Source organism: Danio rerio, chromosome 25 (genome assembly GCF_049306965.1).
Source record: "Danio rerio strain Tuebingen ecotype United States chromosome 25, GRCz12tu, whole genome shotgun sequence".
Lineage (NCBI taxonomy): Eukaryota > Metazoa > Chordata > Actinopteri > Cypriniformes > Danionidae > Danio > Danio rerio.
Window position 1 is genome coordinate 16190406 of NC_133200.1, and position 22769 is coordinate 16213174.

General features: G+C 32.7%; 1 protein-coding gene across 3 annotated transcripts in view; it reads right to left on the reverse strand.

The window, feature by feature from the left end:
• Window positions 1-22505, reverse strand: part of ccdc73 (coiled-coil domain containing 73) — a 31146-nt gene extending 8641 nt beyond the window's left edge. Inside the window, exons 1-13 of one of the 3 annotated variants that reach the window (NM_001423341.1) lie at window positions 22416-22505; window positions 18098-18143; window positions 17865-18002; window positions 13524-13595; window positions 12537-12608; window positions 10439-10474; window positions 10209-10283; window positions 7936-7974; window positions 7343-7478; window positions 1643-1722; window positions 1416-1544; window positions 1286-1345; window positions 1081-1185 (exon numbers count right to left, since the gene is read on the reverse strand). In NM_001423341.1, the coding sequence (NP_001410270.1) occupies window positions 1081-1185; window positions 1286-1345; window positions 1416-1544; window positions 1643-1722; window positions 7343-7478; window positions 7936-7974; window positions 10209-10283; window positions 10439-10474; window positions 12537-12608; window positions 13524-13595; window positions 17865-18002; window positions 18098-18143; window positions 22416-22432 (1005 nt within the window). In that variant the 5' untranslated portion in view covers window positions 22433-22505. Of the gene's footprint in view, window positions 1-1080; window positions 1186-1285; window positions 1346-1415; window positions 1545-1642; window positions 1723-7342; window positions 7479-7935; window positions 7975-10208; window positions 10284-10438; window positions 10475-12536; window positions 12609-13523; window positions 13596-17864; window positions 18003-18097; window positions 18144-22272 lie in introns of all 3 variants that reach the window. The other 2 variants (XM_073942141.1, XM_068217395.2) reach the window with 2 other exon arrangements.
• Between the last annotated feature and the right edge of the window lie 264 nt (window positions 22506-22769).

Here is a 22769-nt window from a genome sequence, read left to right on the forward strand (position 1 = left end):
AGGTGTTGTAGTGGTGTCCCAATTCTTGTGGGTAAATTTTGAAGCCCTACCCTTTACACTCTATTTCAAGGGCCAAGGGGAAGTGGTAGGGGTACAAAAATAGAATTGGGATTGGCCCAATTCACCTGTACAGCATTTCTTTGGACTGTGAGGGAAACCAGAGAACTCGGAGGAAACTCACGCTAACGCAGGGAGAACATGTGAACTCCACACAGAAACGCCAACTCACCCAGCCGAGGCTCGAGCCAGCGACCTTCTTGCTGTGAGGCGACAGCACTACCTACTGCACCACTTCGTCGCCCCAACATAATATTTTATATTAAAATATTAAACTGTGTTTATCTACTGGGCAAGCGATTTACATTTTGATTTACTTCAATATTTGGATTTCATTTATAATTGAGGTTCATGTTAGTGGCTACTGTAGTGTACAAAGCAAAAAGTACAAATAAAAAAATGGCATATAGGGGAAATGTAATCACGCAAAAAAAAAAAAAATTGTAAAAAAAAAATTCAAAATATACAAAAACACACATACAACATACAAATTGTAATCCTTTAAAAATATAAATAACTGACTAAATAGAGTTGCTGATTTTGTGTATGTTATTTAATTCAAAAGGGATATTGGTTTCAGGGTTTCTGCAAGTTTCTTCAGGTCAAATTTAAGACTTTTTAAGACACTTTTAAGGCCATTCTGAATTACATTTTAGACTTGGGCTAAACACTAATATTTTTTTCTAATGGGTAACTTCTGTAAATAGTTTGTGTATCAATGGAAGATCATGAAAAGGGATCTGTTGCTTTAGTTTTCTTCCCTGCCTAGGTAATTAAATTAGGAGAATTTGCTGTAACTATGTCTAACAGCCGTAGTGTGTATCTCTTTGCAATAAAAAAAATATAAAAATTGGTGATAGTGTGTACCTAATTGGGTAGCTTTACTTGGAAATAAGGAAATTAAGACCTGTTTAAAATGATTTAAGATTTACAACACAATATTTAATTGAATTGTTACGTGTGGCGTTCACTCCTGCCTATAATTATTACTTTCAAATAATCTTGTTTGTCTTTTTGCCTGACCTGATATTCCTCACAGAGTGCACGAAGCTCCTTCTCTGTTCGGCTCAGGGCTTCTGTTTGTGTCTGCAGCAAACTCTGACTGTGCTGGAGGGATTTCATTACTTCCTAAAACACACACACACACATACATACACATACACGCAAAACACCAATTCATCCGAGTGTTCACCAATCCATTGTTACCCTAAAAAGTTTCAGATTTTACCTGCTTGTCTGCCCTCTCGTTAGCTGTTTCAATTCTTAGTTTTTGATTAAGTTCCGTTTCCTAAAAATAAATAATTTTTAGACACTTTCACTTTTATCATTAATCACTTTATTTCTATTTAAATTTCTACCACAAAGAGTTTCTGCTGAAGCTGCTGAATCTGTTGCTCTCTTAATATATCCTGTAAACGCTCCTCCCCAGGTTTGCAGACTGAAGACACTTTAAATGCGACCAACTCTTTGTTACATCTCTCGAAATCCTAAATATGAAAGACGCAACAAATTATGACAAAGTGATGCAACTTCAAAGCAAATCAAGAGTAGTACAAGAATGATTTAGTGCTCTTTTTTTTTTTACCTCTTTCAAGACTTTAATCGTAGATTCTTGCTTTTCACTGATGGATGTGAGCTTTTTATTAATTCGCATGGCCTCTTCAACTTCAAAAAAAAAAAAAAAGAGGAAAAAAGCTTGGCATTGCTACACAGACTTTCATTTAGCATTCACCTACAATGGACAAATAATTCATGTTCGCTGAATGACAAATCAATTTATTACAAAGTGTATTTAAAGGGTTTCTACAGGTTCCAAGTCAAATTGAGGACTTTTTAAGACCTTTTTAAGACCATTATGAATGAAATTTCAGACAAATTTTAGACTAAACTCTAAGGATTTTTTTCTAATGACCCAGTTAAAACATTTTTAAAAAGCATTAAAAACAAATGTTATTGTAAGGAATAAAATTTTATCATTTTGGTAAATACTGTAGTTTCTAAATAAACTTTTGTTAAAACGTTTTTGAGGTGGATTGTTGGTGATTGGATGGGCGTTAGCCTGATTGAGTAGCTTTACATGGACATACTGTAAGAAAATTACGACCTGTTTAAAATAATTTAAGACCACAATATTTCAGTAAATTTAAGACTTTTAAGGCCTAAAATTTAGTTTTTTTTTTCATTTAAGACATTTTAAGACCTCGCGGACACTCAAATTTTTATAGTTTTTATTTGTTTTATTTTTGTTTGTATAGTTGTTATTATACACAGACAAATCCATTGTAAAACAATAATCTGTGCAAAATGTAAAATGAAGCATAAAACAATGAAAAATGGCAACATACAAAACATATATGAACTACAAAAAGACACAGCAATAAATGTGAAGAGAAAGAGAAAAAAAATTACAAATCTTTAGAAATTAAACAACACTATTAGTCTTTATGGTTTTTTTTTTTTTTTTTTTTCTAAAGACTGGATTCCATGTTTTATCAAATTTCACAGTTCCCAGAAGAGGTCTATCTATTTCTTTTCAAATGTAAAGTGGATTTCAGTCGAAGAAGTCAGTTAGAAGAGAAAGGACTAACATTTTTCTTCCAGAAACAAAGCATAACTTTTTTAGCTATGATCATGCCATACTGAACAGGTGACCATACATTTTGATTGAGAGTCTCCAGAAAATCTGACCAGCCAAAAAATGCTATCATTGGGTCAGGGACTAAAAGACACTCTGCTTTTAGCATTAAAGTCGTCCAAAGAAGATTCTAAAAGGCCAGATTTCCTGTGTTGTTTTATCTTTATCTTGTTTTATCTTAAAGTTCCTGTGAACCTGAAGCTGCGATCACTATTCTTTTCGTAATGTGATACAGTTCCTAGAAAAACTGAATTTTAAATGAGCAAACAGTGGGTGTGGCTTGCTTTTTTCTACCGCAGGATGAATGGATGTAAAGTAAGCATTTCATTCAGAAAGATTGGGAAAGTGGTTTCAGAAGAGTTATTACAACCTAACAGACTTCTCATTTTTTTCTTAATGACACAGATAAATTGTTCATCACAAAACTAGCAATGTGAGCTAACAAAATCACATGGTTAGTTTTGTTTTTTGGGGGGGACTTTAACATCACATTTTCCAAATAGTTATTTAAAACATAAAACCACAAACTTGCTTTTTATTTGCTTTGAAAAGTGACGTGCATAATTTAATTGGATGCAGATGCAAAAACAGGTCTAAAATCTGACTCTATAAAAAATTGTTAATTAATCTTAAACAGGTTTTGAGAATAGCTCATTTGTCTGTACAGAGCATGATATACTTGACAAGCTTATATAGAGAGGTCTGTGTTTTGTGCAACTGACCATCCAGTTTCAACAATATTAAAAATTTATTTGCATTTTATCCGCTTGTTACGTGACGTCATGCATACGTCTAAACTTTGAAAAGTGAACAAATAGTACTAATATACGCTCACAGCGTGCAGATCGTTTTCATAATTACTTATTAATTATCATTTATATTCAGTCATTCGTTTTCCTTTGCCTTAGTCCCATTTTTCATCATGGGTCGTCACAGCGGAAGAAACCGCTAACTTATTCAGCATATGTTTTATACAGCAGAAGCTCTTTCAACTGCAACCCAGCACTGGGAGACATCCATACACTCTCACATGCACACACATACATTACGGCCAATTTAGTTTATTCAATTCCCCTGTACTGCATGACTTTTTTGGACTGTGGGGGAAAACACTAAAGATACACTAAATAATGTTGGGGAAAAAAGCAGCCATTGTCTTCCAGGGTATTTTTTGTTATCACTATGGATGAGGAGCTCTGTCACCTGGGAGGAGATCAGAGTAGAGTTGCTGCTCCACATCCAGAAAAGCCAGTTGAGGTGGCTTGGGCATCTATTTTGGATGCCTCCTGGATGCCTACCTAGGTGTTCTGCGCATGTCCCACCGGAAGAAGGTCCCCGGGGAAGACCCAGGACATGCTGGAGGAACTATGTCGCCTTGGGATTCCCCTCGAAGGAGCTGGAGGATGTGTCTGGGGAAGTCTCTCTTGAGACTGCTGCCCCTGCGACTCAGCCCCGGATAAGCGGCAGACAAGGGATGGATGGACTATGAATGTCAATGGCTGCTCTTTTCCAACATTCTTAAGAATATTTTGCTTTGTGTTCAACCGAAGAAAGAAATTCATAAAAGTTTAGAACCACTTGAGTGTGAGTAAATGGGAACCTTCCATTTAAGACCTGTAAACATTTGAACACTTTTAAGCATTTAGGCACAAGAAGCAATGTTTGTAGCTTTAACAAAAATTAAATGTATTTGTTTTATATTTGGGCAACATGGTGGCTGAGTGGTTAGCACTGTCGTCTCACAGCAAGACGGTTGCTGGTTCGAGTCCTGGCTAGGTCAATTGGCATTTCTGTGTGGAGTTTGCATGTTGTCCCCGTGTTCGTGTGGGTTTTCTCGAGGTGCTACGGTTTCCCCTATACTCCAAAGACATGCGATACAGGTGAATTAAATAAGCTAAATTGGCCGTATTGTATGAGTGTGAATGAGTGTGTATGGATGTTTCCCAGTACTGGGTTGCAGCTGGAAGGGCATCTGCTGTGCAATACTTGCTGGATAAATTGGCGGTTCACTCCGCTGTGGTGACCCCTGATAAATATAGGGGCTAAGCCAAAGGAAAATGAATGAATGAATGATTTATGCAGATCAATTGTGATCTGGAAGGAACACATAAAACAATTGCCAGAATAATTGATTGTTTATTTCACTATGGCAACCGATGTGAAATCAGGTACTAAGCCGAAAGAAAGCGAGCGAGTGAATGAGTGAAACCTATCTAGTGTGAAAAATAGAATTGGGATTGGCCCAATTCACCTGTACAGCATGTCTTTGGACTGTAAGGAAAAACAGAGAACCCAGAGGAAACCCACGCAAATGCAGGGAGAACATGTGAACTCCTCACAGAAACGCCAACTGACCCAGCCGAGGCTTGAACCAGCGACCTTCTTGCTGTGAGGTGACAGCACTAAATACTGCACCACTGCATTGCCCCAACATAATATTTTATATCAAAATATTTAACTGTGTTTATCTACTGGGCAAGTGATTTACATTTTGATTTACTTCAATATTTGGATTTCATTTATAATTGAGGTTCATGTTAGTGGCTACTGTAGTGTACAAAGCAAACAGTACAAATAAAAAATGGCACATAGGGGAAATGAAATCACGCAAAAAAAATAAAAATTGTACAAAATTTTTTCAAAATATACAAAAACACATATACAACATACAAATTGTAATTATTTAAAAATATAAATATTAGATTTTACATTTGTTTATTTAATTTCTGAAAATCTTCAGAAAAACATAAAGCAGTTTCTTTCATGTGTATGTTCCTGTTCTATTGTATCTATCTTTCCTTGTTCTGTTGTATTTATCTATCCTTTGCTTATAAAACTTCATGTAGAGGCCGTTCATATTACAAAATTACACAAACAAATATAGCTGCAAGCAGCAATTATTAGGGCCAAGTAGTCCAGCAACCACATGATAAACAAGCATGGCAACAAGCTGCAGAGCAACTGGAAAAATATATAACTTTTAGGCAGCATGGCCTGTGCCAAATTTGGTGGAAACTGGACAAACTATCTACAGAGAGTTCAACACAACAGATTTTCAAACTAATTCAAGATGGTGGAAAGGAAGTTGTATTAATTAGGGAATAAATTATATCAATGTTCTCGGCATGATCCAAGGAATTTAACAAGACCAGTCTCATGGCAATAGACACAACTATTCAAAAGTCATTTGATAAAATTTGTACGATTTCTATTAATAGAATTCAAATTGTTTGACAATTTTACCGAGAAGATGGTGCAAACTGATGTGGTTTGGTCAATGTTAGGTCTAGATTAAGTTTATAATAGTTTTTATTTTATATTAGTTTTAGTTTTTATTTGAATATATTTCGTTTTGACTAAATTAGTTTTTAGAGTTTTTGAAGGTAGATTTACTTGTTTCTAGTTTTAGTTTATTTTTTATTAGTTTCAGTGTTTTTGTTGGTTGTTTTTGTAAATTAGGATATTTGTTAGGTGCAAAATTCAAAATCATCAGAATAAATAATATATAATAAAAACTCAACCAAAGATAGGTTACATTTTTTTACACAAAAACACCACCATCTACCCAACCTCAAATTCGAATACAAAAGCCCACAGGACAGCAGCCTTAAGTAAAATATGTGTGCAAGGCTGATCATGAGGTTAAATAAACGGTAGTGATGGGAAGTTCGAATCCCGAACCTGACATTTTATGACAGGTTTGGACTCAACATATCAAAAATATGTAGTAAGCAATCATAATTTCAGTCAGTTAGAACATCACCATGATCTGAAAAGTTTTTACAATTAAGTTTTGCAACCCAACTAAAGCAATGTTTCACTTATTTAAATTCCATCATGACTTTCTGTTTTAAAAAATAAACTTACGCTACACCAGATCCTCTCAATTAAGCCCTTGGTTTACCAGCGCTGCAGTTGTTCAAGTCTGGTTCAGTCTCAGCAGGCTGTCATGTACTGTTTGTGTTCAGTTTGCTGAATATATTCACTGAGTATTATCGGTTCACTGCTTTTCAAATCTGATCTCGGTGTACTGTTCTAATAACTGAATAACTCAGTATATATTGGTTAATTTCAAGTCAGAGGGGGTATCAGGCATGTAAAAAGTAAGTTGTTTGTGGATAAGGTCTTAACGTTACTGGAGAAAATCTAGATCAAATGATTCAGTTCGATGTGGGGAATTAGTTTAACCAGTTCACTTAAGAGATCCGATTCGTTCACGATCGTGATCACTAATACAGAAATAAATTTGTTTGTTTTTGGTTACTATAATAATCTTGGTCTAGATCACACACTTGAAGTTTGGTTTTAATACTTCAAATCATTGCATTGATTTATCCTGGCAGCATTACATCAAGTTTACTCATGTTACATGACAAAAGTTTTGTCTATTGACATGAATTCCATAACTTTTGGTCAACACAGTCTGAAGATGATCTGAGACAAATTTGGTGCACAATTGCCAAACAATGTAGGAGTAGTTTGAAAAAGCAGAATGGTGTATATTCAAGTCATCTGAAGAAAGTTATGAAATCGCAATAACACACAAAAAAAAAAAACGCAATGCTTTTCTCCAATATTGTGCAGCCCCAGTAACAACTTAACAAGCGGGTTATGCAATTAATAGTGAATACTAATTTGCTCTAGTCATACCGTTTTGTTCGAGTTTCTCATGGGCCTGTCTGATCATCGCGCACTGTCTGGAAATGGCTGTGAAGCGTCTCTCCACCTCTCCCAGCTGGTTCAGGTGGCTGTCTTTGGTTTGTGTTTGCAGCTGCAACTTTTGCTCCTGAAAAGTTTAAAAACACATTGTCCTCCCTTCGAAGAGGAATATCCCCATTCGGCTCTACAAGTAATAACACTTCTTCTTTCTCGGCGAAATATATATATATATATACTGCATCGAGAGTTTGAAGACCTTTGTTTAACATCTCGGCTTTCTGCTAGATAAGGAGTCAACTTCAAAAAACATGCCTGAGGGGCTTTTATGTGAAGCGCAGCCCGTTACTGTTTGATTGTCTGTATCAAACTGATTCCCCTCTCCGCCATTGAAAGGTTAAACAGAGCGAGGCTTCGATATAAAATATTTTAATAGTGGTATTTTCACAGCGGCGCTGGCGGTTCACGTGTCACGGCCTCCCTATCCGTTACTCCTGATGATCTGCTCTCCCTCTAAGTTCCTCCTCTTTAATTCTTCCCACTCCCACTTGCCTCTGTCAACAATTTATATAATTGGAAATCCTTACCAGCTCGCCTAATTTCTTCTCCAAACTGTACCTGAGCAACTGCAAGACAGTAGGAAAAGAAAAAGAAATGTGGTTTAAGTGATTTACTATACTGAAAGTTAGAAAGCACATTTAAAAAAAACAATCTTAAATCATACAAATAAAAATGTTAACTAAAATTAGAGCAAAGACTAGAATTATTAATATTACTGGCATAATTATTGATTTTTCTTTTTACTTTAAGCTGTTTTATGTAATTTTAATATTTTTTGAGTGTTTGGGTTAAAATTGCTCAAATTACCATTACAAATTAATTAATTGCTTATTACATAATTGTAAAGAAAACAGAAACAATAAATAAACAAAAATATTACAACATAATTTTTTTCTTGTTTTTTTTTGTTGTTGCTTTTTTATCATTTTAACATCTTCCATAATACTAGAAATCAAATGATAAATGATACGTGTGCAAGAATACATCACAATTAGTGTGCAGATTACCATTACTAAATAAAACAATACATTATTACATTATATTAATAGATAAAATTTCTAACTATTAAACTATTATTATTCTATTAATTCTAGTTATGTTATTATTTTGACATCTTCCATTATTCTATAGATCAAATGGTAACAAAAGTGATGAAGTGAAAAACCTGTTTAGATGCACATAGATAGTGTAGCCTTTGGAACTTTACTGGCTAGACGACTTATTCTTATGAATTGGAAGTCAACAGCTCCCTCTTCTTATCGGCAATGGGTTTTTGATTTCTCACATGCTGTTCGAAATGGAAAAGATTTGGTTTGCAATAAAACAAAAGCCAGAACAGTTCCAGAAAGTCCGGAGCCCTCTTAAATTTTTTTTTAAGGAGACACCTATCTTAATTGCCTTATTTCTTATTTTTCTTTGAATTATTTATTTATTTTATGTATTTATTTATTTATTTATTTCGTTTCTTTTTATTATTATTATTTTTATGTTATCTTATGTTTGTACAGTTGAAGTCAGAATTATTAGCCCCCCTGAATTATTAGCCCTGCTGTTTTTTTTTTCCACAATTCCTGTTTAACGGAGAGAGGATTTTTTTCAACACATTTCTAAACATAATAGTTTTAATAACTCATTTCTAATAACTGATTTATTTTATCTTTCCCATGATGACAGTAAATAATATTTTACTAGATATTTTTCAAGACATTTATAAAGCTTAAAGTGACATTTAATGGCTTAACTAGGTTAATTACGTATGAAAGTTATTGTATAATGATGTTTTTTTCTGTAGACAATCGAAAAAATATATAGCTTAAAGGAGCTAATAATTTTGACCTTAAAGTGGCTTTTAAAAAAATTAAACATTGCTTTTATTCTAGCCAAAATACAACAAATAAGACTTTCTACAGTAGAAAAAATATTATTAGACATACTGGTAAAATTTGCTTGCTCTGTTAAAGATCATTTGGGAAATCAAAGCAGAAGAAAAAAATCAAAAGGGGGCTAATAATTCTGACTTCAACTGCATATCTTTGTGTATATATGTGGTATTTTACCTTTTATTTACATACTTATTTAGTGTATAATTATGTTTTAATTATAATGATAATTTCTTGTTTGGTGAATTGTATCAGTGCATATATCTATATCTATCAATATTATGTATATTATATCTGACCTAAGATGAACCTACTTAAAAAAAAAAACAATTATATTACATCATAATTGCATCATATTAATAAATATGGAAACAACCATGGCGGATCTATGAATTACTATTATTTGCAAATTAATATTAAGTTATTATTTAAAAATTATTATTTTACTCCAGACTGAATAAAAAAGCAAGAATAAATCACAATAACTGCAATGTTTAATAATATTTAAACACATAATTATTATAATTAAAATATATATATATATATATATATATATATATATATATATATATATATATATATATATATATATATATATATATATATATATATATTACTATTAATATAATATTGTCCTTTTTTTCCGATTCTAACTACTATGATTATCATTACCAAATAAAAGGGTAACAAGGGACCTTATTGGCCAATGGTACGGTTGAACCGAGTGTTTGATGGACCGTAAGAGAAAACATACATCAACCATGTGACATCATTTATCCGACAACACCAAATAGACCTACACAGACCCCCACTCACAGGGTCAGATGAGATGCATTTTCCCACTCTTTTACCTTTATGTCCCTAAAGCAAGATGCTCTTGTCTTGTAAGTGTTTGTTGTCATTGTATTGATTTTGTGTACCTGAAGCTGTTTTAGTTCTTCCTTCAGGCTTGTGATCTCTTTGTCTTTCAGTTCAGTGGCCAACAGGTTTTTACCCTTGAAGAAGTCATTAACATTTAGTCAGATGATGATTTATTAATATTTGAATTCAATATTGTTAATGTAACGTTGCTGTCAAAGAAGAAAACATATTAATCAAAATGTAAAGCAACGTACAACGGATTAAAATAGTAAAATATAAAGTGACCAACCTTTTCAACTTCAGACATGCGGATCTGTGCCTGAAACTTTCAGATACGAGACATTAAAAATAGGTTAAAAAAAGGGAGCATAAATAAATAATGTGTGTGTGTGTGTGTGTATACACACACACACAAACACACATATATATATATATATATATATATATATATATATATATATATATATATATATATATATATATATATATATATATACCATGTCTAATAAAAAACAAGCAATAACATATACAAAAATAATTACTACATTTTGTACAGGAATAAGTGAAATCTTTGCATTAGAAAAATCCTTTTATTTACTTTCCTTGGTGATGATATAATGATGGTGTAATGACGATGTATTTATTTTTAGCTGCATAAGGCTTAAATAAAAATGGGGTTTCGAATGAAGATAAGAGCTTGATCAAAGGTTTACGAGAACTGAATGGCTGAAGTGGATTACTCGTTAGCGAAAATCGATTGCACTGGATCAGTATGTTGTGTGGCAAGGAGTGTTTGTCCACACACTGCCCGTACTGTTGAAAATATCACCACTGTCGAAAACATAGTACTGAGCCAAGAAGACGCATTAGAAGAAGGTACTGTGGTGATATAAATCAGATGAGGTGGAAAATGTGTACATATTATATAGTTTAATCTATTTGCCATCTAATTACTAAATATAATTAAAGCTGCAGGTATTTTGACGAAATTCTGACAGAATTAATTATGCTTGGACTTTTTTGAGACATGGTTTATATATATATATATATATATATATATATATATATATATATATATATATATATATATATATATATATATATATATATATATATATATACAGTTGAAGTCAGAATTTGATTTTTTTTTTCTTCTCTAAATATTTCCCAAATGATTTTTAACAGAGCAAGGAAAATTTCACAGTATGTCTGATAATATTTTTTCTTCTGGAGAAAGTCTTATTTGTTTTATTTCAGCTAGAATAAAAGCAGTTATTAATTTTTTAAAAATCATTTTTGGGACAATATTATTAGCCCCTTTAAGCTATTTTTTTTCTCGATAATCTACAGAACAAACCATCATTATACAATAACTTGCCTAATTACCCTAACCTGCCTAGTTCACCTGATTAACCTAGTTAAGCCTTTAAATGTCACTTTAAGCTGTATAGAAGTGTCTTGAAAAATATCAAGCAAAATATTATTTACTGTCATCATGTCAAAGATAAAAAAAATCAGTTTTTAGAAATAAGTTTTTAAAACTATTATGCTTAGAAATGTGCTAAAATAATCTTCCCTCCATTAAACAGAAATTGGGGAAAAAAATAAACAGGGGCGCTAATAATTCAGGGGGGCTAATAATTCTGACTTCAACTGTATATATATATATATATATATATATATATATATATATATATATATATATATATATATATATATATATATATATATATATATATATACATACATATATGTGTGTGTGTGTATTATATCAAAGACTAAAGAATACACAAGACATATCAATCGTATCTTTTTGAATGAGAAAAAGTGTAACGTCAATATGGTGAATAAAACCCCGCTCACTAGTACAGGAGCCAATCATCCATCATTATATGCTGAATAAAACCTGCCCTTTTAGTACAGCAGCCAATCATCGATTGGTATAGACCAGGGGTGCTCAATCCTGTTCCTGGAGATCTACCTTTCTGCAGATTTCAGTTGCTACCCATATCAAACACACCTGCCTATAATTATCACGTGGTGTTCAGGTCCAAATTAATTGGTTCAGGTGTGTTTGATATGGGTAGCAACTGAAATCTGCAGGAAGGTGGCTCTCCAGGAACAGGATTGAGCACCCCTGCTATAGACTGACGATACTCCAGGGAGGGGCTTGGATCAGAAATAAAACTTGTAGACAGTTGTTGTACAATTTTATTGGTGATTCCTAATATGAAATTCAATCATAAGCTTGGCAAACAGTTTTGGAGAATTTGATGATTCCCAATTCAAATAGAATGCCCTAGCATACTGCCCGAGAGGTGTTTCACAGACGGTTGCCAAGTGAAATGACATGCCTTAAAGGGACTTTAATTATGTATAATGCGTACCTGCTTTTTTACAGCAGCAAGTGACTCTGAATTTTCAACTGACATTCTGGAAATCTGACTTTGTAAAGACTCCTGCAGAAATATAAAAAGCTGTTAATGCCGACACAAACTTTAACAATGTAATATACTAATAGCAATATAAAAAATGTATAAGTAATTTGATTACTAAGGGTTACCAGTTAACTAAAACTAAACCATAAAATAATTACTTAAAATTAATAAACTTTAGATGAAATCCAATATAAAATAATTTTAGCTATTCGTCAAGGACATTCACATACCGTATATATACACAAAGACAAAAACTAAAATCAAAAATATAAACAGAAACAAAATTTAAATAATAATAATAATAATAATAATAAAAACTATAATGAAAATAAAATAAATTTAGCTTTCAGAATATGGAAAATAAATAAATAAATACATCAATGGTCTATATGCACAGCTAGTGTTTTTCAGCCAATGATGAACTTCCTGTAAATGCTTTATGTGACTATTTTTAGTTTCATAAAGTTCCTTTAACAGTAATGATGTTGCACGTACAGCATGTAATGTAATTCAAACACAAGCAGTTAAATAGACTTAAGCATCCATTTGGTTGATAAAGTGTAAAAAGAGACGAAAGACCGTTTAACACAGGCGCCCTCATTAGCAACAGGCTAGCACAGAAATTTCATTGAAAATACTGGGGTAAAATTAATTTCCATATTTTAAAGACATGGAGCGAAAAAATAATAATTTATTGCTGTGCTTCTTGTTTGGTCTGATACAAACTTTATATTATATCTTAGCCAGGTAGTGAAGATCGCTGTTTTTAAAGAAATGGGATGACAACTAACCGGTAGCAATGGGACTGGCTGACTGAAATAAAAAGTCAGTGTGCATATACCCCATTAACTGGCTAAATAAACTAATGAAGATTACTCTTAAAGGAATCTTTAACTTAATGAAAAATATAGTACTTTAAAATCAATCTTAACAAACCGTTTTCCATTCTAACTCCTGCTTCTCCAGTACGAGTTTACAAATCTGCTCCTCATATCTTCTTTCAGCATCCTGCATTCAAAATATCCACAAAACATGCATATTTATCACCAATGATCAAGATATTTATAAGAAAGAAACAAATAAAATTATTCACTCGACATGCAGATGTCTGAACACCAGAGAGATTTCATCATAAAAACTGTGACTTATATATGCATGTAGAAATTGGCTTACTGCCTGCAATAAAATGGTAACGTTTAAAAGAAAAAACAATAAATTGAATAAAAAGAGGGCTAATAATAGAAACAATTGGATATATTAAATCTAACAAAACAAATAGAACAAAATGTGTTCAAACAAAAGAAAAATTCGCTCTAGACTAGTGTCATTCCTAACGATGTGCTTTCAGCATTAAGACATTAAAATTTCCTGTATCTGCCAGACTGACTGACAGCATCCCAAACCAACGCAGTCGTTTTAATAGAAAACACTTTGCACTCTCTTAAAAGCGCATAAGAAGTGACGGCATTCAGCTGAGCGCGTTTGTCTGGCAGCAAATCCTCCATCTTAACACCGGCCCTATAAACCAGAGAACTACAAAGTGTTAGTTTAATGGCATGCCTGAGGATCACATTGATTTAATACCTTTGTTCCTCACTAACATCATAATAAGCAATAAAACATAAGAGATACAATTGTTTATTTTTTGCTGGTACAACCTTTAAACATGTCCGGCGTGGGGTTTTTAGTGCTTTTGCTCGAGGGAACTGGTCAAGCAGGAGAATATGTGAATTCATCAGGTTTGGCAGAATGACCCCGTTTGTAATGTAAGTGTAACTTTTGCTGGCTTATTTCCAGAAAGTGCTACTTGCTTTTTCTTTTTTATTTATTTATTTATTTATTTATTTTTTGATTGTCTAGAAAATTCCTCCCACAAAAGGACATGAATGGGCCAAAATTGAGCCACCATGCCATTCAGACATTGAGTTTTAATTCATTTAAATTTTGCTTGCTGTTTGTTCAAATTACTTATTTAAAATAAGTTGAAACAACACAAGGTCCCACTTTATATTAAGTGGCCTTAACTAATATGTACTTACATAGGAAGTAATAGTTTGTTACAATGTACTTGTTGTGTAAATACATGCATTTACAGTGTACTTATGCTTGATTAAATAAATGTATGTAATTACATCTGTAATTAACTTGTGTAATTACATTTGTAAACCTGTCCATAACCCAACCTCTATCCCAACTCAAAAGCACCACGTGTTCTCAAATACATTATAAACACAGTAAGTACATTGTATTTATTTTTTTTTTGATGTAAGTACATAGTAGTTAAGGACACTTAACATAAAGTGGGACCCTAACACAATTCTTGAGTTTTTTGGGGGGGAAACTTCATTGTTTTATGCTCAATCCACTTAAATTTGTAAAAACTAATAGGTTAATTGCTTCATGTGGTTCCAACACAAATCGTTTATGTGGTACCCAGCATTTTTTTTTACAGTGTAGCAAGAGGATTGCTCAGGATTTTGGATTAAAATCATCTCAGTAAAGGGAAAACAAAATGGTTAGTAAAATCAAGGTGATTTTGACAAGATATTTTTAATATTCTATTTTCAATTTTAACAAAGAATAAATGATTTAATTACATCACAGTGACGCCACAAAGCAATAAAAGCTATTCTTTCCATGTTAAAATACGTTTTTTTCTAACCATCTGTGAACGTGATGCGCAAAATTTCTATTTTAGAAACAGTTTCTATTTTCATGACGTCGCGGCAGAACAACATTTTAAACTTCTATGACAATTATGTCCTCAGGTACTGATTATGTGCTTTATTCAGTGTTGAATGCTACCAAGGTGACTTTGAAAACATCTCGGTGTAAAGAAAACAAAATGGTTAGTAAAATCAAGGTGATTTTCACAAGATATTTTTAACATATTATTAATTTTAACAAAGAATAAATGACTAAATTAAATCACAGCGACGCCACAACATGATAAAAGCTATTCTTTCCATGTTAAAATTAGTTTTATTTTAACCATCTGTGACAGTGATGCGCAAAATTTCTATTTTAGAAACAGTTTCTATTTCCATGACGTCGTGGAAGAACAACATCATAAACTTCTATGACAATTATGTCCTCAGGTATTGATTATGTGCTGTATTCACTGTTGAATAATATGTTGAACTTCACTTTCTAATCTGCAATTGCCTCTCTGGATATACCACTAACTGTACTCTGTAAAAAACTGTAAAAAAAAAAACTGTAAAAAAAATTTAATAATACTTTCCTTCTTAGACTTTACAGACCTGAAACTTGCCTATAGCACTTATTCATTGTTGCTCTTAAAGGTGTGTAAATTGCATCCTTGTCCTCATTTGTAAGCTTTGGATAAAAGCGTCTGCTAAATGACTAAAAGTAAATGTAAATGAATGCTACCAATGTGAGTTTGAAAACATCTCGGTGAAAAGAAAACGAAATGGTTAGTAAAATCAAGGTAATTTAGGCAAAATATTTTTTAACATTATATTTTCGATTTTAACAAAGATTAAATGATTAAATTAGATTCAAATTCGAACACCGTGTCATAATTACACACAACGCCACAATGAGATAAAAGATTTTTTTAAGTTGAAACAAGTTTTTGTTCTAACCATCTGTGACCGATGCACAAAATTTTTACTACCACAACGTTGCGGCAAAACAACACTATAAACTGCTGACAATTATATCCTCAGGTATCGATTATGTGCAGTATTCACTGCTGAATGCTACCAATGTGAGTTTGAAAACATCTCTGTGAAAAGAAATCAAAATGGTTGCTAAAATCAAAGTGATTTTGGCAAAATGTTTTTAACATTATATTTTCGATTTTAACAAAGATTTAAAAAAATATTAAAATAGATTATACTTCGAACACCGTGTCCACACCATATATATATATATATATATATATATATATATATATATATGTGTGTGTGTGTGTGTGTGTGTGTGTGTGTGTGTGTGTATGCTTTTGTTCTAACCATCTGTGACAGCTATGTGCACAATTTCTTTTTCCATGTCACTGCAAAGAACACCATAAACCGTAATGACAATTATCTCTTCACGTACAGATGAAATGCTTTATTCCTTGTTAAATGCTACTAAGGTAAGTTTGAACACCATTTTATGTGACATTTATTGCCATACTACTGAAAGCAGCAGCAGATAGTTCACCTCGGATCTTGAAAATTAAATAACTAACAAACAGTTTGAAAAAGAAAGTCAGTATCTCAGTGCAAACCAACAACATCAGTATTCAGCCTATGTACTTTTAACATTAAATATGTATTAATTAGATTATAACCTTTACCATTTTCAGGAGTGAAGTGAATTTAAATTAATGGCTGGTATTTAAATGTTTCTGTCGCATCGCGTTTGGAGCAGACAAATTGCTCGTGGCTGGAATCTTGACGCATTGCATGTTGTTAGGACAAGGTCTAAGGCATCTTAAAAAGATTACAATGTTAATCATTTTGTTAGCTTTAAAGACTATTAAAGACTAATAACTACTAAAACTACGAAAAGTCTGGAGAAAATCTAGCTCAGCGAATGTTAAAATAAATAAGTATGAACTTTTATCAAAATGAATAAACAAACAATCATTAAGGAGTTATTTCTACCTGACCTGACGCTTAAAATACTTTCCTTACTGTAAACTATTGAATTTAGATGAGGTTTGTCATGGAAACATATTGTGCATAATCTTAAAAGGTCTGCTAAATGCAAAAAAATCAAACTGTTAAAATGTTAATGTTTAGAAAACCTAAGGAAATTTTTGAATGTCAAATGAATGAATGAATGAATAAATAAATAAATAAATAAATAAATAAATAAATAAATAAATATGAAAAATGACAAACACTTACTGGAGTTATTTCTACCTGATCTCACACCTAAAAAATACATTCCTTACTGTAACCTAATGTTGAACGTATTATTTAAGTGTGAAAAAAAAATGAATAAACTATAAAACAATATAAGTACTGTTATTTTTTTAAGTAAACAGACAGATACTAAGTAACCACTAAAACTAACAAAACAAAAACAGGTTCAGAAGGGGTGGGCAGGGGGTGACACTGAGGTTTTGTTATTTTTGTCTTTATCTCTCTCTAACTCTCTCTCAGTCAAGTAATCAGTTAAATGAATCATTTTTAATTATAGGGCCTGGCAGGGTACTACTGGAAAAGCAACAACATCAAATTTAATAAAAAAAGCAACTACATTCACCAGTTTGCATGTTTTATATAACGCCAAAACAAGCAAAACTAAGACACATACCCTGTGAATATGCAACTCCTCAACAGCTTCTAGCAGACTGGTTTTAAATTCCAGTACTTGCACTGAAATGGTTCGGCCATCATTCTCCACTGCACTGTTTGGGGTCTTTGGTTGACAGAGAGCACCTTTATCTTCAATCTAGAGACAAGAACCGCAGGACTGTGTGTAAATCTTAGAGGTTTAGTTGTGTATAGTTTAAAAACATAGTTACGTTTTGAAATATTTCCACTCACCAAGGAGAAAAGCTCTGCTGCGGAGTCCACGCTCGACTCCATTGCACTTGGAGGAAAAAAATATCTAATGTAACCAACTAAACAGAACCAACATAAAAGCAGCAATATAATTACAATAAAATATAATATTCGAATATAAATAAAAGCTGATTTTTTTTTACACAATGAAGCCTGTGTCATTTCAAGTAAAAAAAAAATAAATAAATAAATAAATATATATATGTGTATATATATATATATATATATATATATATATATATATATATATATATAAACCACAGTCAACAAGCATTGCATTGTGTCATTTAAAAACTATAACATTTTTATTCATATTTTTTATTAGTTTCTATTTTTTATTTTCCAGTTTCATTAAAATTTTCAGATTTTTGTGTTTTTGTCTTTTTATTAATTTTATTTTACGTTTTTAGTATGTTTTACTAGTTAGAAATCATATAATTATATTGTCTGTACATTTTTTTATTCATTTATTTTAATATCTGAAGAGGATATGTTTATACGTCAAAGCATGAAAAGTTTTCACACAGACAATAATGGTGTTAAATTGATCTCTGTTCAAAACATTTTTAAGGAGAACAAAGCTTTTTGAAACCATTCATCGAAGAGAATAAATTAGAAAATTTTACCAATGTAGTGTAGACTACGAAAGCTGTTGTGAATTTTTATCACATGGTGAAGACCCATTCAGCCCAAAGTATGACGTTGGGCGGCATTGTACTGCCATTCTTACAGCAGCTCTACATTTTGATAGATTCAAATCTGCTGAAAAACATGGCAGAGCTTTTTGTTTAAACCGAAATGGTGGACCCCATTTTGCGACAGATGCAAAATAAACAAAGTTCCTTGTCAAAAATGTTTTGGTTTTGTCCTAAACTGTTTGTTTTTTGGACTGCCATATTTGATTTTTCAAAAGGACATTAAGCCAGATCATTGTTTTGCAATTCTTGATATTATGAGACATTGAACACTATTCTAAGTTTCCAGCAACGACCTCTATTGATGGGCATGATTCTTGCAAAAAAAGTAATTCTATTAAACTGGAAATCCTGAGACTCCCCATGTTTCAAAGTTTGGTTGGGTGAATTATTTCATTTCTTACAACTGGAGAGGATACGTTCCCTGGAGCCCAAATCTCATCTGCAATTTTAAACTGCATGGCAATCCTTTGCGGATTTCCTCAAAACTGAATGGTGTATTAATTTCAGAGTAATGACTGAATTTACTCTGTTGTTAATTTACGATTTTGCGTAGATTGTTTTAAACGTCCCTCACTTGTTTTTTCCCCTTTTTTTATTGTATTGTTGGTACATTATGTAAAACAATTTAAAATAAAATAAATAAAAACATCTGAAATGGTTGAACTACACTAGCATTCTACACTACTCTCATCCCTGTCTGAATTGAATCAACCACTTGTTACAACCGAGGTGTGCAGAAGAGCATCTCTTAACACACAACACATTCAACCTTGAGGCGGATGGGCTACAGCAGCAGAAGACCACACCGAGTGCCACTCCTGTCAGCTAAGAACAGGAAACTGAAACTACAATTCACACAGTCTCACCAAAATTGGACAACAGAAGATGGAAAAATGTTGCCTGGTCTGATGAGTTTCGATTTCTGCTGTGACACTTGGAGGGTCAGAATTTGGCATCAACAACATGAAAGCATGGATCCATCCTGCCTTGTATTAACGGTTCAGGCTGTTATTGGTGGTGTAATGGTGTGGAGAACATTTTCTTGCCACACTTCGGGCCTATTAGTACCAATTCAGCATTGTGTCAATTACCTGAGTATTGTTGCTGACCATGTCCATCCCTTTATGACCACAGTGTAACCAACTTCTGATGGCTACTTCCAGCAGGATAACACGCCATGTCATAAAGAGCGAATCATCTCAGACTGTTTTCTTGAACATGACAATGAGTTCACTGTACTCAAATGGCCTCCACAGTCACCAGATGTCAATCCAATAGAGCACCTTTCGGATGTGGTGGATTAAGAAGTTTACATCCTAGATGTGCTGCAGACAAATCTGCAGCAACTGTGTGATGCTATCATGTCAATATGGACCAATATCTCTCATGAATATTTCCAGTACCATGTTGTATCTATGCCACAAAGGATTGAGGCAGTTCTGAAGGCAAAAGGGGGTCCAAGCCGGTACTAATAGAGTGTACCTAATAAAGTGGCCGGTGAGTGTAAATCTCCACTAAAAATTGTTGAGTGGGAATTTAGTGCAGGAACTACTTGTTTTACAAAATTGCATATAAAAACCAATAGCTGCCACATAAATTTTGCTTCATAAGAATATCTCAACCCCTGCTATGGTCAAAGTTCAATCCGTTGCATCCAGAAGAGCATTTTAAATCCCATCTTGAACCTATCAAGGTGAAAATGGCGTCATGGTAAGAACTGTAGGCTAATAGGGGTCAGGGCCATAACACCGGATGGACAGATGGCACTGTCGTTCAGAAGGAATTATATAAGATATTTAATTTGACCTGTGCTTGGTCTGCTGTATCCCCATCATCACGACGGACTTGGAAAGAGGGAGGTCTTCATTCTGCCTGCTGTTTTAATAGAAGAAAGGCTTTCGTCCATTTAGTCGCCGCTGATATATCAATCATGTGTAGGAATTAAATGATCCCGTTAGAATTTGCTACTATCACAAATGACCTGGAGGGCCAATGTCTTTATTCGCTTCCTCCGCTGATTCACCTCAGCAGATATTAAACAACTTTATAAGCCATGAAAGGCAAAATTAAAAGGACACCATCCATAAAATGGGATAATTCCCTGTCTGCCGTGTGATGTCCATATTGCTGTCTGTAAACTGACTCGCATAGCTGCTGATCTGTAAATGGGAATGGCAGTGAATGGGAAGTTAGTATAGTGGTCGGATTAAACCTTTGACCCCAGATGAACAAAGTCTATTTTGGTTCCAGGAGAAAAATCTGAATTTAGTGTCTGAGGGTTGATTTGATTTGACCAAAGGAGAATATAGATAGAGTTAGTCCTGGTTTGCTTACTGTTGTTCACACTGCCATTTATAAGACTAAGCATTTTCTCTTTTTTATGGTGACAACTTGCAATTCATTTATGTCTTTTGATCATCAAGATTTTTTTTGGTCTCTGCTGCTTCGTATTTCAGTTGAACCACAACCAAAGTTCATTAGAAAGTAGACTAAAACCAAACTTTTCAGCTTCTCTGCCCGGTTATTTAGTGTGAACCAAGTTTCCAATGGTAGCTTTACTTGATCAAAATAAATGATCTAACAAAGCATTTAGACTAGAGTTTCTTTTGATCAGATCAAACCAAGGTGTTTTAACCTAATCAAACTTTGAAGAGTTTTAAACATGACATTAACCTCACAGCCGTAAATTCTGTCCTGAGTAATTAATCTGTCACGGAAGACAAAAGATGTCAATTAAATGTGAACTAAATAGATATTTTAGTAGAAACAGCTTTAAGAAAATCTTTAGTCAATTTATCAATAGTAATATTTGATCTTTTTAATTTTTTATTTCAATTCTGCTGTGGCAACTAGTGTTTGTGCAAAAGCTTATAAGAGTTATTATAGTACATTAGACATTTTAAGCATATAATATTATAAATTAAAGAGTTTTTACACCCTAATTGCTTAACGTTAATCACTTTAATGATTTGATGAAGCAAAAAACCTTTGAAAATGTTAAATAGCTTTTTGTGTAGAATGTGCACATTACAAATGTTTTATTTTGCAAAGAAAACGCTAAACTATCACATTCACCTTACATTTATGTATTAATTTAACTAAAAAGAGAATAATTTATAAAAGTATAAAGAATACGTAACTTTGTTCAATCAGCATATTATACGATATATATAATAAAAGATTTGTTTGTCGACGTTTCATATATATTTTGCTAAGAACAAGCTAAACATTCACTTCACATTTATGTTTAGTTGCATATGTCTGCTCAGAAGAAGTAGAGAAGTAGAAAGCGAAAAAAGTATTGTTTAAAGAAAACGTCAAACATTAATTGTTAAATAAGTTTGTTTAAAATTTGTATATACTTAAAACGTCGAGCAAATGCTTGATCTTTACTGACTGGACTGTGGCTAACAAAGTTTAGTCAAGGATGGCTAACATTAAGTTTACGCTATATCTCACCAAAGTGAAATAAATTGTGGAATTTCTGCGTACTTTCCCCTCAAAAATCGTTACTGGAGAGGAATTAATACAAATATTGATCTGTTATTTGTCCAATGGGTTTTAAATCATGTCATTCGGTAAACCCGCTTGCCCTAACTTACTTGTGTCTGTCATCCATTCGGGCGGTAAGAAATGTTGCCTTTGCTGCCACCTAGTGTACATTTCCTAGAAAAAAATATATACTGCAGAAGAGTCGAAGCATACTGTAAAATAAATTAATAAAATACAATAAAATAAAATAAAATAAAGGGCATAATACATAACTTCGACAATAACCTATTCAGTTAGAGAAAATACATTTAAAAAGATAGATAGCAAAATCTGGAATAATTGTAAGTAAATAACACAAGTATACAAGTATTTGTTTAAACTACTATAATAATAATAAAACATAATAATAAAAAGAAAAAAACATTTGATTAAAACTAACTCCTTAAAATAGGTTCAAATAATCT